This window comes from Saprolegnia diclina, assembly GCF_000281045.1.
Source record: "Saprolegnia diclina VS20 unplaced genomic scaffold supercont1.156, whole genome shotgun sequence".
NCBI lineage: Eukaryota > Oomycota > Saprolegniomycetes > Saprolegniales > Saprolegniaceae > Saprolegnia > Saprolegnia diclina.
This window is the reverse complement of record NW_008246223.1, coordinates 42,183-55,850: the sequence shown is the minus strand read 5'-3', so window position 1 is coordinate 55,850 and position 13,668 is coordinate 42,183. Positions and strand designations below refer to the sequence as shown.

At 57.3% G+C, this 13,668-nt stretch overlaps 5 protein-coding genes across 5 annotated transcripts; 3 read left to right on the top strand and 2 right to left on the bottom strand.

Annotated features, from left to right (window-relative positions):
• The first annotated feature begins 1,549 nt into the window (after nt 1–1,549).
• Nucleotides 1,550–3,641, top strand: SDRG_16839 (hypothetical protein). The gene has a single exon (XM_008623061.1). It carries the CDS (start codon nt 1,595–1,597, stop codon nt 3,545–3,547), a length of 1,953 nt encoding a protein of 650 aa, XP_008621283.1. The 5' UTR covers nt 1,550–1,594; the 3' UTR covers nt 3,548–3,641.
• An 818-nt stretch (nt 3,642–4,459) lies between these two features.
• SDRG_16838 (hypothetical protein) lies at nt 4,460–6,150 on the top strand (the record flags this gene model as incomplete). The annotated part of the gene is made up of 1 exon (XM_008623060.1): nt 4,460–6,150. One exon carries the CDS (start codon nt 4,460–4,462, stop codon nt 6,140–6,142), a length of 1,683 nt encoding a protein of 560 aa, XP_008621282.1. The 3' UTR covers nt 6,143–6,150.
• A 689-nt stretch (nt 6,151–6,839) lies between these two features.
• SDRG_16837 (hypothetical protein) lies at nt 6,840–8,134 on the top strand. Its single transcript, XM_008623059.1, has one exon. It carries the CDS (start codon nt 6,936–6,938, stop codon nt 8,073–8,075), a length of 1,140 nt encoding a protein of 379 aa, XP_008621281.1. The 5' UTR covers nt 6,840–6,935; the 3' UTR covers nt 8,076–8,134.
• Nucleotides 8,135–8,891: 757 nt separating this feature from the next.
• SDRG_16836 (hypothetical protein) lies at nt 8,892–10,192 on the bottom strand. Its single transcript, XM_008623058.1, has one exon. It carries the CDS (start codon nt 10,137–10,139, stop codon nt 8,994–8,996), a length of 1,146 nt encoding a protein of 381 aa, XP_008621280.1. The 5' UTR covers nt 10,140–10,192; the 3' UTR covers nt 8,892–8,993.
• A 1,053-nt stretch (nt 10,193–11,245) lies between these two features.
• SDRG_16835 (hypothetical protein) lies at nt 11,246–12,580 on the bottom strand. The gene has a single exon (XM_008623057.1). It carries the CDS (start codon nt 12,475–12,477, stop codon nt 11,314–11,316), a length of 1,164 nt encoding a protein of 387 aa, XP_008621279.1. The 5' UTR covers nt 12,478–12,580; the 3' UTR covers nt 11,246–11,313.
• Nucleotides 12,581–13,668: the final 1,088 nt, after the last annotated feature.

Here is a 13,668-nt window from a genome sequence, read left to right as displayed (position 1 = left end):
CTTTGCTCTGACGCGCCTGCCATTCTCAGCACACTCGAGTGATTGGTACTAGCTCGATCTGGGCGGCCATCGACCACCGAGTATCATCGCGCTTGGTTTCTTCCTCCGAGCAGCAGTGGCGTGGCCCATGACGCTGTCGTGGCGCGACGCAAGGCGCAGTGGTACGAGTCATTACTGCCACATTGAAGAAGCACGTGACCAACGCACCTTGACAGAAAGGCCAACAGCTCTAGCGCCACCACCAGCTGCGGATGGCGCACCAAGCCGTGATGACCCACGCGCAGGAGCAGCTTGGCAGGCAGCCCGCAAGGAGCGACGAGGTGACGCGCCAGCGCCTCCATCGACCGCATCCTTAGTGCGACGACGACGCGAGGTGACAGGCGTGCCAGGCAGTGGCTCCAGTGTGCTTGGCGTGCGGTCGTTTGCCACGAAGGGAGGTGGGCTACACTAGCACCGTCGGCGGACGGGTGGTCCAGTGTTGTACTCTGGGACAGTCTTGGCATCTCGTGCAAACGCTCGTCGAGTGTTGTACTCTGGGACGTCTTGGCATCTCATGCAAACGCTCAGCGTCTCTTCCATCGCGATTGCGCCTGTACTATGCGTCCTTCTCTAGCCGGCTAAATGGGCAGTCGTCGTCGTCGGAGCGCCTCCAACGTTGCCCATCGTGCGGCCAGCGGTGTGTCCTCCTGCGTCTCGTTTGGGGTTTCGATGTAGCGTCCTCGACCACGGCTGCATGTGGCGGAACTCACGAGCTTGGTTTTGGAGATCCGCAGTCTGGAAACCTGATCTAGGACTGGTATCCACGAAGGCGACGAAGTTACGACCGAGTGGGCAAGTCCACGCGTCAGAGTCCAAGTACTACCGTACGAATCGTGAGCCGACCGTAGAGCGCACGGTCGTTGCGGTCTCATTGTCACACCGTCGGACACGAAGCGCGCGTGGTTTCTCGGAAGATTCTGCAAACTACGTGGCATCACGAGGGCACCTCTACGCGCCTTGTAGAACCAACGGTTCTAGTGTCTAAACTAAGGTGATTGTCTAGAGAATCCTGCATAAATGTCTTTTAGAGAAAAGTGATTCGCATCTGAGACTCGTATGCAAGGGAACTCAGTTGCTCGTATGCGAGCCGAGACAGCGGAGAATACTGGGCACGTGGAGCTGGCACGTGGGAGTATATGCATCGGACCAAGAGCCAGACCCGTTCGATCCGGTTGCACGCGCTGCGTAAGCGTTCCGCGCACCCAGATGCTAATGGTACATACTCTGAGAGGTATCCAGATGCATTTCTCAAACGACCCACGTCGCTCCCGGTCGTCGACGTGTGCAGCGTACTCTGCGCGGTCGTCATCCTCGTTGCCGACTGCTGCCTCACGCGCTCGTCTCGGCAAGGCGGCGGCGCCTCGAATCTGAATCTGACCAGAAATTGTGGCAACCGAAACTCAGAAAGCGCCAGAATACCAGACATCACCAAGTGCCAGAGAACACATGTTGTCGGGCAGTAACGCTCGGGCCAATAGCGCGTGTCCCGCAGCGCGCCCTTTCCACAAATCGCTCACTTTACCTTTTCCTTCGGTACACGCCAAGCAGCACAAACATGATGCGACTGGCCACACTCACGAGCGCGCTGCTTGTTGCCGCCATGGCCTCGCCCGCCCCGCTCGACATTGGCGCCGACAACGCGCTCGCATTTAGCGCCGATGGCTCAAAGCCCGTGAGCCAGATCATCGAGCGGTCCGGCGCGACGTACATCTCGCTTCACTTTACCTCGATGGACCTTCCGGAGGGAGCGTCCATTACCATCACATCGCTCGACGGCAGCAAAAAGGTGTCGTACACCGGCAAGCACGACGATCTCTTCACGACGACGATCGACGCCGACCGTGTTGTCCTTACGTACACGGCGCCGTCGTACGAGAAGACGGTGAGCGGCAGTGTCTTTGCGGTTGACAAGTTTATCTCGGGCACTGGCGGCCCCAAGAACGTCCTCGAGTCGATTTGCGGTGAGGACAACTCCAAGCCGTCGCAGTGCTATGCTCAAGACGAAAAGACCAAGTTTGACACGAGCAAGGCTGTCGCGCGTCTTCTCATCAACGGCCGGTCGCTCTGCACGGGCTGGCTCATTGGCTCGGAAGGCCACCTGATGACCAACTGGCACTGCATCAAGACGGCCGACGACGCCAAGAACGTTCAGGTCGAGTTTGCTGCCAAGTGCGCGACGTGTGAGGACCCGAACAACACCAAGCAGCTTGCTTGCAAGGGCAACCTTGTTGCGTCGGATGCCGAGTACATTGTCTCGGACCAGAAAAACGACTTTGCGCTTGTGAAGCTCAAGCTCAAGGACGGCGTGGACCTCAAGCAGTACGGCTACCTCCAGGTCCGCCCGTCCGGCCCGGTCCTCAACGAAGAGATCTACATCCCGCAGCACCCGAAGGGCAACCCACAGCACATGGCGCTCGTGACCGCAAACAACACGCCCGGCAAGATCGTCGACTTGAGCAGCGGCAGTTGCTACACGGAAATCCCGGAGAAGGACTACGTCGGCCACCAGCTCGACACGCAAGGCGGGTCGTCGGGCTCGCCGATGATCAGCACCAAGGACAACGTCGTCGTTGCCCTCCACAACTGCGGTGGCTGCAACAACGGCGGCATCAAGATGAACCGTATTGTTGAGTTTCTCGCGTCCAAGAACATCCCGCTGCCCAAGGACGCGACGGCGACCAGTGACGCGCCGACGTCCGCGCCGACGACCGCGCCGGCGACACCGACACCGACGACCCAGTCGCCGACGCCGGCCAACACGATCTCGTTCTGCTCGATCTCGAACCGCGTCCTCTCCGAGTACTACCAGGGTCTCTACCAGGACACGCCCAAGGGCAACAAGAACGAGCTGTTCGTCTACAACGAAGCGTCCGGTGCGCTCCAGGTGCAGAGCAACGGCGAGTGCCTCGACGCGTACGCTGCCGACGCCGGGTTCAAGCTCCACACGTGGGCGTGCGACGCGACCATCGGCAACCAAAAGTGGACGGTCGCTAACAACCAGATCGTCCACAAGACGCACAACGTGTGCTTGACGTCGATCGCGGGCAAGAACGACGTGGCGCTGGCGGCGTGCGACCCGAACGATATTCGCCAGCGCTTCTCGACGAGCTGCAACGACAAGAACGTGCGCAGCTACGTGCAGATCCGCACCAAGCGCGGCAAGTACATTTCCGAGTGGAACGCCGGCTTGTACGCTGACGTCGGCCGCAACAACGCCAACGAGCTCTTTGAACTCGACAACGTTAACCAGTGGATCAAGAGCGTCAGCAACAACGGCCAGTGCTGGGACGCGTACAAGGACAGCAACGGCGTCGGCCACCTCCACACGTACGAGTGCTCGACAAGCAACGCCAACCAAAAGTGGATCATCGCCAACGGCCAGATCAAGCACGCGACGCACGCCAACTTGTGCTTGGACGTCGACCCGAACGATTCGAACCACCGCGTGCAGGTCTGGGACTGCGGCAACAACAACGACAACCAGAAGTTTGACGTGCTCGTCTTTTAAGCCTCGACGGCCGTACCACCCACTATATGTACATACGACGTAGATGATGAGAATGAATGAATGAAATTCGTGCTCACATCTCACATTTTGCTCACTTGCGACGACGATTCCGTAGTTTTGGTCAAGTGTGGTTATATGTGGCATACGCCACGATTAGTTGGGGCCGCGATTGCTTGGGCTCCATGCCTCGCCCGGCAACGTGTCGTAGCGCAATGAGCTCGCCAAAGCGTCTTCTGTCCACATGCAGGGTACGAGCGATGTCGATTTCAGAGCGATTCGGCCGACCCAGTCGACCTGCCATCGGCCACACCAACCGTTAGTCGTATCGGATTGGTTGAAATTCAAAATTAATTTGACCAATGAAGTGTAGCGAAAATGAAAATCGCGCAATAGGGAATTTGGACACGGGGCTCGGACAACGCATCAAGGCTCACTCCACTGCATACTAGCAGCGCGGCCACAGCAAGAATACCTGCGCAATGTATGCACTTACTTGCTCGTTCGCACACGCAAGGCAGGCTCGGGTCTTGAAGAGCGTGGACCATTCGGTGTCCTTGGCAAAGTGCAATCAAGGTGATGAGGACACTGTCCTCATCACCTTGCGGCGGAACCTCATGGCGTCTGCAGTCGAACTACACTGGTGAGAGCTCTGGTGAGAGGGGCGCTGAGCCAGTGGCAGGAACCTCGGACTTGCATTGGTCGCATCGTATTCGCTAGTCTTGAGCAGGATAATGTCATTTAGAAAGAGCTCCTAGGCTCACATTAGCACCACGCATGTCAAGGTCGCGGAAAACAGACGCGTTTATGCCAGTCTCGTTCGGCACCCTCTGTAATGACTTTCGAATATACTGCGACACGCCACGTGACTAGATCTCGACTCGAAACCCGGCTTTTCATTCCCATTCTTCTATTATGGCGCCCACATTGGTTGCTCGTCTCTTCGCGCTGTGCCTGGCCGCCGCTGTTGCGGTGGACCCGTTGGACCTCGGCCTCGAGTACCCGTTGCACATCTACGGCAACGGGTCGGCCCCGTTTTCGCAGCTCATCGAGCGCACCGGCGCCTCCTTCATCTCGGTGCATTTTGTGTCGATGGACCTTCCGGCCGGTGCTACCCTCAAGATTGCGTCCTTGGACGGCGCCCAAGAAGTGTCGTATCAGGGCCGCCACACCGATCTCTTCTCGGCCACCCTCGCTACGGATAGCGTCCGCGTCACGTACACGGCGCCTTCCTACGAGACGGCGGCCAAGTTTGAGATCGACCACTTCATCACTGGCAAGCCCGCGTCCAAGCTCGAATCGGTGTGCGGCAAGGACGACTCGAAGCCATCGATGTGCTACGCCGAGTCGGAAAGCGCCAAGTTCAAAGCCAGCAAGGCCGTCGCGCGGCTCGTCATTGGCGGCCGCTTCCTCTGCACGGGCTGGCTCGTGGGCTCCAAGGGTCATATGATGACCAACTGGCACTGCATTAAAGACGCAGCCAAGGCCGCCAACGTCCAAGTTGAGTTTGGCGCAATGTGCCCGAGCTGCGACGACGCGCGCAACGACCGCGCGCTCAAGTGCGAAGGCGTCAAGGTGGCGTCGAGCGTCCACTTGCTCGTCTCGAGCAAGCGCCATGACTTTGCTCTTGTGCAGCTCAACACGACGGTGGACCTTGCGCCCTACGGCCATTTGCAGCTCCGCGCGTCGGGGCCTGTCTTGAACGAGACCGTGTACATTCCGCAACACCCATCCGGGCGGCCGCAGCGCCTCGCGATTGTTACCGACGATGACGCGCTTGGTACTATCACGTCGCTGACCGAGAAGTCGTGCGACTATGCTGACGTACTCGACCAAGACTTTGTCGGTCACCGCCTCGACACCCAAGGCGGTTCGTCCGGATCTCCAATTCTGACCACGCTCGACAACACGGTGGTAGCGATCCACAACTGTGGCAGCGACGACGGCTGCACGCGACACACCAACGGTGGTGTCCGCATCGACAACGTTCTCGCCTACTTGCGGGCAAACAACGTGTCGCTCCCGAACGATGCCGTCGTCGGGGACCTTCCGTCGCCGACGCCATCGACGCCGACACCGACGCCTGCACCAACAGCTGAGACCCCGGCGCCGACGACGGAGACACCGACAACACCCTCGCCTGCACCGACGACCGAAACACCGATGACGCCAGAGCCGACCCCTTGCCCTAGCCCTAGCCCTACCCGCCCAAGCAAGGCCGTGCAGATTCGCACCAAGCGCGGCAAGTACCTCTCCGAGTGGAACACGGGCCTCTTTGCGGATGTGTGGCGCGGCAACTTGAACGAGCTCTTCGAGGTGGACGCAGTGACGCAGTCGATCAAGTCGGTCAAGAACCAGCAGTGCTTGGACGCGTACCGCGACCACCGCCACGGACGGTACCGCCTCCACACGTACGCGTGCGACGCCAACAACGCCAACCAAAAGTGGATCGTCGGCAACGGCCAGATCAAGCACGCGACGCACGACAATCTGTGCTTGGACGTCGACCCGACCAACGAGAGCCACGAAGCGCAGGTGTGGACGTGCTTTGAGCCCAACGACAATCAACAATTCGACGTCGTGTCCTTGCAGCCGTAAATATATCGATCGTGTCTGTTCACTAGCTCTAGTGGTTCCCCATGCAAGAGATTGTGGGCTGCATGTCGCATAGTCTGTATCTTCTCGTGCGTATCAGACGTCACCAGTCTGAGAACCAAAGGTCGGACCTCACCAGAGTTCTCAGACTTGACGTGACAAGTGGCCCACCGAGTGGACCTGGCTGCAGGTGTGTTTGGCACATAGTGAGCACAATGAAGTAAAGTCCATCCCACAGCAAGCGCCGCCAATCAACGCAGCCCGTTTCACTGCCAAAAACTTCGTTAAAACAAAAGCTAACGACATATTTGCCGTGTCGCGATGCGCAAGAGCTGCTCAACATCTCTCCTCCATCCTGCGTAGATACTATAGTTTACAAGATCGGCGTGCACGACCGTACTCAGACAACTAGAGCTCAGAAGACCAATCATGACGTACAAAAATGGACTGCCTCAGGCCGAACAGCTGATTACACGAGCGGCCCAGGAGCGCACGAGCGTAGCTGCGCGAGTGGGTCTGAGTGGGTCCGGGTGCATACACATGTTGCCGTTCTGAGTACATTCCATCGCTGGGTATCTCTGCCGTCACTGCACGGGTAAACACCCAAGTTCTCGTTGCTTGGCACGGTACTCAAGCCCGCTTCAATTTACTAGTCCTGGATAACCTGAAATCTGACAAGCGACTACAGTACACTGGAAAGGGCCTGCGCGCGATCTGAGTTGACACCCACAATGGAGCTTCGGTCTCGCGCCGTTCACTCACTTTTTCTTTCGCCTCTTTCAACTCAACGGCACCAATGTTCAGCGGCGCCAAGCTCTTGACGCTTCTTGCGTCCGTCGTCGCGGCGACCCAGTGCGGCAACCAGGCGTCGATCGACGTTGCAGTCAAGACGCCTTTGCACGTCGTGTCCAACGGCGACGCTGCATTCAGCCAGATCGTCCAGCGGGCCGGCGCGACGTTCGCGGCGCCCCACTTCAAGTCAATCAACGTGCCGGCCAACGGCAAGCTCACCATCACGTCGCTCGACGGCAAGGACAGCGTTGTCTTCCACGGCGGCGAGTCTGCTACGAACATTCGTGCCGACTGGATCAGTGGCGCCGGCGTTGTCGTCGCGTACGAAGCCCCGACGTACGTCAAGCAGGCGTCGCCCGTGTTTGAGATTGACGAGGTTGCATTTGGGAAGCCGCCGTCGCCCCTCGAAGCGCTTTGCGATGCTGACCAGTCGCAGGCTGCGGCATGCTATGCGAGTGATGCTGCCAAGACCAAGTCGGGCAAGGCGGTGGCGCGTCTTCTCATCAACGGGCAGTCGCTCTGCACGGGCTGGCTCGTCGGCTCGGAGGGCCATATGCTCACCAACAACCACTGCATCAAGACCGCTGCCGCTGCCAACGACGTTCAGGTTGAATTTGGCGCCGAGTGCAAGACGTGCGAGGACCCGAACAACCAGAAGCAGCTCGCGTGCAAGGGCGAGATCGTCGCGACGAGCGCGACCTTTTTGGCCACGAGCCCGACCTCGGACTTTACGCTCGTCAAGCTCAACGTCAAGGACGGTGTTGATTTGACCAAGTACGGCTACCTCCAGGTGCGCCCGGATGGCCCCAAGCTCAACGAGACGATCCACATCATCGGTCACGCCGCGGGCTGGCCCAAGCGCTTTGCGGTCACGACGCTCGACGGTCCCGGCACTGTGACGACCACAAGCTTCCAGTCTCGCTGCCAAGCCGACGAGTTTGCGTACCGCCTTGATACGCAGGGCGGCAACTCGGGCTCGCCCGTCCTCTCGACTGACGAGAACGTTGTTGTTGGCCTTCACAACTGCGGCGGGTGCCCCGACGGCGACAACGCCGGCATCAAGATCAACAAGGTGTTTGACATTCTCAAGGCGCAGAACATTGTCATCAAGGATGCGGTCGTGTCGTCCAAGCCCGCGTGCTAGGAAAATTTAGGACCGTTTAAACGCAAAGTATAATTGTTGGTGAATGTATGCAACAAAACATATGTATTAATGTTGATCAAGATGAAAAAACATCAGGTTTGATAGCGTCAGCGGTACCAGTACGTCAGGAGTCTATTCAATGTACATACATATATATGTATTCGCATTCGACACGAAATCCACATGGTCCAAAACCCTAGTCGACGGGAAGTATGAGATCGACCACTTCATCACTGGCAAGCCCGCGTCCAAGCTCGAATCGGTGTGCGGCAAGGACGACTCGAAGCCATCGATGTGCAACGCCGAGTCGGAAAGCGCCAAGTTCAAAGCCAGCAAGGCCGTCGCGCGGCTCGTCATTGGCGGCCGCTTCCTCTGCACGGGCTGGCTATACGAAAAGCTCGAGTTGGATGTCTCGGCATCGACTGATCAAAGTTGTGGACGCGGTGTGAGCCAAGCGAGCGCCCTGATATTAGGGTTAGGTAGGGTGTAGGGTTGACCATTCGAATCAGTTGCGATGCACAGATAACTATGGGTGACTTGCCATTTCAAACAGAATATTCTCGGGTTCGTAATGTGAGCCGTCTGGCGCGGTGCCTCAGATGGCACTACGATCTTAGTTTGGAGTACATTACATAGTCCGTGTATTTGACGCAGAAAAGAACTATATACCTTAGTGCGCTTTGTGTAGATCGTAACCTGTTGGCCTCGCAGTTTACTTCGTGTCAACTTTGCACGTTGATTGTCTCGTACGCATTTCAACTGGCGGCAGAGTAGAGTGTTCTGTGGCCCCAAACGCTCCCAAACGCTATAAACCAGCCAATTACTTCTGTCGACCTCGAAAAAGGTTATTGATTACAGCCAGTTCGGCTTGTGAAATGCTTATCAAATCAAGACACATGGACATAGAGCACCAACCACTTAGCACGCAGGCTTGTCGCCGGCAATCGCGTCCTTGGGGACCAAGTTCTTGGCCTTGAGGATGTCGACGACCTTGTTGATCTTGATACCGCCGTTGGGGCCGTCCGGGCAGCCGCCACAGTTGTGAATACCAACGACGACGTTGTCCTTGGTCGAGAAGATGGGCGAGCCCGAGTTGCCGCCCTGCGTGTCGAGCTCGTAGCCAAACTCGTCGGGCTGGCACGACTCGATGCTCGTGTTGGTGACGACACCGGGCTTGCCGCTGTCGACGACGACGGCGAACCGCTTGGGCCAGCCGACGGCGTGACCCAAAATGTGGATCTCTTCGTTGAGCTTGGGGCCGTCCGGGCGCACCTGGAGGTAGCCGTACTTCTTGATGTCGACGCCGTCCTTGACGTTGAGCTTGACAAGCGCAAAGTCCGCCGTCGTGTCCGTCACAATAAACGTCGCGCTCGTCGCGACAATCTCACCAGCGCACGCGAGCTGCTGCTGGTTGTTCGGGTCATCGCACGTCTTGCACTCGGCGCCGAGCTCGACCTGGACGTCCGCGGCGTCGGCCGCGCTGCCGATGCAGTGGTTGTTCGTGATGAGGTGACCCTCCGAGCCAATGAGCCAGCCCGTGCAGAGACCATCGCCGCCAATGAGAAGACGCGCGACGGCCTTGCCCGACTTGGTCTTGGCAGCGTCGTCGGCGTAGCAGGGCGCCGGCTTGGAGTCGTCCTTACCGCAAATCGACTCGATAAGCGGCGTCGGCTTGCCAAACGAAATTTCGTCGAGCTCAAAGACCGGCACCGCGCTCTTGGTGTACGACGGCGCTTCGTACGAGACGACGACGCCCTTGCCCGAGGTCCAGCTCGCGCGCACGTTCGTAGCCGACTCGCCGCCGGTAAAGACCTCGCTGTTCTTGCCGTCGAGTGACGTAATGGTGAGCTTGCCGTTGGCCGGCACGTTGACCGACTTGAAGTGGGGCGCTGCGAACGTCGCGCCGTCCTTCTGGAAGATCTGGCTGAACGCAGCGTCGCCGTTGTAGGTGACGCTCACCGGCGTCTTCTCGGCGATCTTGTAGATGCCTTGCTCGACGACCGTGCACTGCTGCGCGACGGCCGCAGCGGCGAAGAGAGAGAGCAACTTGGCAGCACCCAACATGAGGAAGGTAGTAGAGGACCGCGAGCGGGGAAAAGGAAAAGTGAGGTTCAAATGCTGTGCTTCCTTGGATCTGAGTTGACGTCGAGAGTGGAAACCAGATCATTTCTGAGTCGGAAGCCATATGACGTCGTTCTCCCCATGTCGTACCAATGACTCGGTACAATTGTATCCAAGTCAATGCGAGTTGAACCCATCATAATAGGTGTCTTTGCGTCGCAACGCGTCTGAGGAAGGATATAAAATAGCAATGGGTAGCGCTGCTCACACTGTGTTGTGGAGCGTGGGCCAGAATATGGTTTGTTACCTGGGGCTGGTGTCGGCCGGAGAATCTCCAGCACATGTCGTGTGAAGCGGCCTGCAGTGACAACTCTGGAGGGAAATCAGTCGTGAAAGCGGACTCAGAAAGTGCAAACTCAGAAAGTGCAAACTCAGATCTTGGTGCAGTACGACTCAAACGAGCAGGACTCGACAAGTCCTCCAGACTGTACAACATTGTACGAGCCAATCGATTCATCAAATGGTCCCAAACGGCTTCCGCAGGAGGTGGACTGAGATCCTTGCGTCGAGCGACGTCGCGTCGTTCGGTGGTACCAAGAGATATTATATCCCTTGGGTGGTACTGGTAGCCAAATGCTTCAAATCTGAGATGGATTCCGCCAATGAAATGCATCGCGGTGTTCTGATTGGCCGAGACGATTCACACTAAAGAGGACATGTCGATTGCATTTGTTGGCGCGCACGCGGCCGCTTCCAAATCTGCTCTCGCACTGCTGTGCTGAGCAAGGACCAGCTGCTACTACGTCCATGTCGCGTTTTGCTATGCACTGCGTCCAATAGCTCGATCAATGTCCTGCATGGAACCTCAACACTGCGTAAAATCACTTGCTCTGGTCACCATTTTCTGAATGATCGGTTGGCCACTGCTCAGAAAGGGTTGGGGATTACTACAGTAGTAGAAATGAGCGGAGCCCAGCAAAAAATGAGCGAGGCCCAAAATGAGCGAAAATGGCGGAAAAATGTGCGAAATTGCCCGGAATTCCCCTTCCCCTTTCCCCGCAATTCACCTCCGGGCTGCTCATTTATTTTCGTGCAGAAAGCGCAAAGCAGAAAGCGCAAAGCATTGTGTATTTGGCTCATGCAACGTCAAACGCAGACAATTGGAGGCGTCGACGGCTTAGCACGCGGGCTTGTCGCCGACGATCGAGTCCTTGGGGAGCGAGTTGAGCTTCTTGAGGATGTCGACGACCTTGTTGATCTTGATACCGCCGTTGGGACCATCGGGGCAACCGCCACAGTTGTGGATGCCAACGACGCTGCTGTCCTTGGTCGAGATGACAGGCGACCCAGAGTTGCCGCCCTGCGTGTCGAGCTCATAGCCAAACTCGTCGGGCTGGCACGACTCGATGCTCGTGTTGGTGACGACGCCAGGCTTGCCGTTCTGGCCGACAATCGCGAAGCGCTTGGGCCAGCCCGCGGGGTGGCCGAGGATCGCAATCTCTTCATTGAGCTTGGGGCCGTCCGGGCGCATCTGCAGGTAGCCGTATTTGGCCAAGTCGACATTGGCCTTGAGGTTGAGCTTGACGAGCGTAAAGTCCGCGCCAACGTCCGTCGCGACAAACGCCACGTCAGTAGCAACGATCGTACCCTTGCACTCGAACGGCTCTTGGTTGAGCGGGTCGTCGCACGTTGCGCACTCGGCGCCAAGCTCGACCTGGACGTTCTTGGCGGCGTCGGCGGACCCAATACAGTGATTGTTGGTGAGCAGATGTCCCTCCGAGCCGACGAGCCAGCCCGTACAGGGGTACTCGCCGCCAATGAAGAGGCGGGCGACGGCCTTGCCGGTCTTGGTCTTGGCCGGCTCGCTCGTGGCGTAGCACGGGGCCGGCTTGGACTTGTCGTCGCCGCAGAGCGACTCGAGGACCGCGCCCTTCTTGCCCGCCATGTACTTGTCGATCGTGAAGATCGGCGCCGGCTTGTCGTCGGCCCCGGCCGCCGGCTTGAAATCCGGGCCGTCGTATGTGATCTTGACACCACCCTTGCCGGCCGTGAGCCAGTCGGCAAAGAAGTTGGTCTTAGATTCGCCGCCGGCGAACGTGACGCTGTCGACACCATCGAACGACGTGAGCGTGAGCTTGCCGCCCTTGGGGACGTTGAGACTGGCAAAGTGCACGGCCACGAACGTGTTGGCGGGGTTGTAAATGGACGCAGCGAGCGGCGCCGAGCCGTCGTATGTCAAATCAAACTTGACGGGCTCGGCGACGTGAATCGAGGCCTGCGGTGCCATTGCGCATTGCTGGGCCGCGACGAGGAGCGAGGCAAACGTGTTCAGACCAAACATGCTGACGACGGTGTCGATGAAAGAATGGGGTCTTGGTGGGGCATTCCGTGCACGGCAGTAGCCTTGCCAGCTAGCCGCGTCCGTGTTCAGTGACACAGACGAGGTTAATTTCAACAACAAAAAAAAATTCAACAACAACAGACGAGGTTAGCGACAATATAAGGTAAAACACCGAAAAACCGACCGATCATAAAAACCGACCGATTTTGACTTTTGACCAATCAAACCGCAGAAGTTGGACGAGCTGGCCATTCATTGGGTGTGATTTTATTCATGTTGAAATTAATAAAGTGGCAACAAATCACGAATTATTTTGCGAATAAATGCATTGGCGTAATAATATTTCCCCGCCTTTTTTCGCGCTTCATCGACCATGGCGGGAGGGTGGTGATGGGATGGCGACTTCTTGTACCGAAGCAGACAGCGGTTGAGCGAGGCTTCGCGACGTGCGGAGCTTGGCCGCTGTCGCTCGCCGCCATGGAGTTGCGCCTCAACAAGCAGACGACGAACGGCGTGCGGTCGACCCTGGGCACTGAGGAATGGATCAAGGTGCAAGAAGTCGCGCGGACCACCAAGCTGACCATACCCGCCAAGGCTGGGGCGCGCCGTGAGCGCAAGCGTGTCACTACGGACTCCTCATGGCACACGAGCGAAGAGCTGCACACTGCTGCCGCGCTGCCGCTCAAGAAAAATAAGACCAAGTAATTTTTTTGCCGTCGCATTTTAATTTTGTGCATTTTAATTGCCACGCTCTTGGGAGCGTGAACAAACACATGGATTCGTTGAAGTTGATTTTAATCGTGATTTTTTAAATTACATACAAATTGGAAGTAAACTATCGGTCGGTTTTTCGTTACAAGCAAACTCGCATCGATTACATCACGTGTCTTTTAAATTGCAGACAAATCAGAGATGATGTACTGAATCGGAGATTGACATCTCAAAAAATAGCTCTATGTCTCTTCTTCTCAATGGTATGCTCCGCGTCCGAATTGCTGCTTCTGTCGATGAGTATGATGGTTTCAAAGTTTACCTTCATTTTTGGCAAATCATCGGTCGGTTTTTCGGTGTTTTACCTTACACGGTAGAGTGTCCCGTCCAGTGCATACTGTCATGACTACCGTGCTAAGATCTGAGAATATGAACCGCCCAATCTGAGTTGTTAGCCACGGTACCGTTGCCGTCGGGCGA

Coding starts and splice junctions, on each gene's coding strand:
- SDRG_16839 (XM_008623061.1), top strand. CDS start 1,595: ATGATGCGACTGGCCACACTCACGAGCGCGCTGCTTGTTGCCGCCATG.
- SDRG_16837 (XM_008623059.1), top strand. CDS start 6,936: ATGTTCAGCGGCGCCAAGCTCTTGACGCTTCTTGCGTCCGTCGTCGCG.
- SDRG_16836 (XM_008623058.1), bottom strand. CDS start 10,139: ATGTTGGGTGCTGCCAAGTTGCTCTCTCTCTTCGCCGCTGCGGCCGTC.
- SDRG_16835 (XM_008623057.1), bottom strand. CDS start 12,477: ATGTTTGGTCTGAACACGTTTGCCTCGCTCCTCGTCGCGGCCCAGCAA.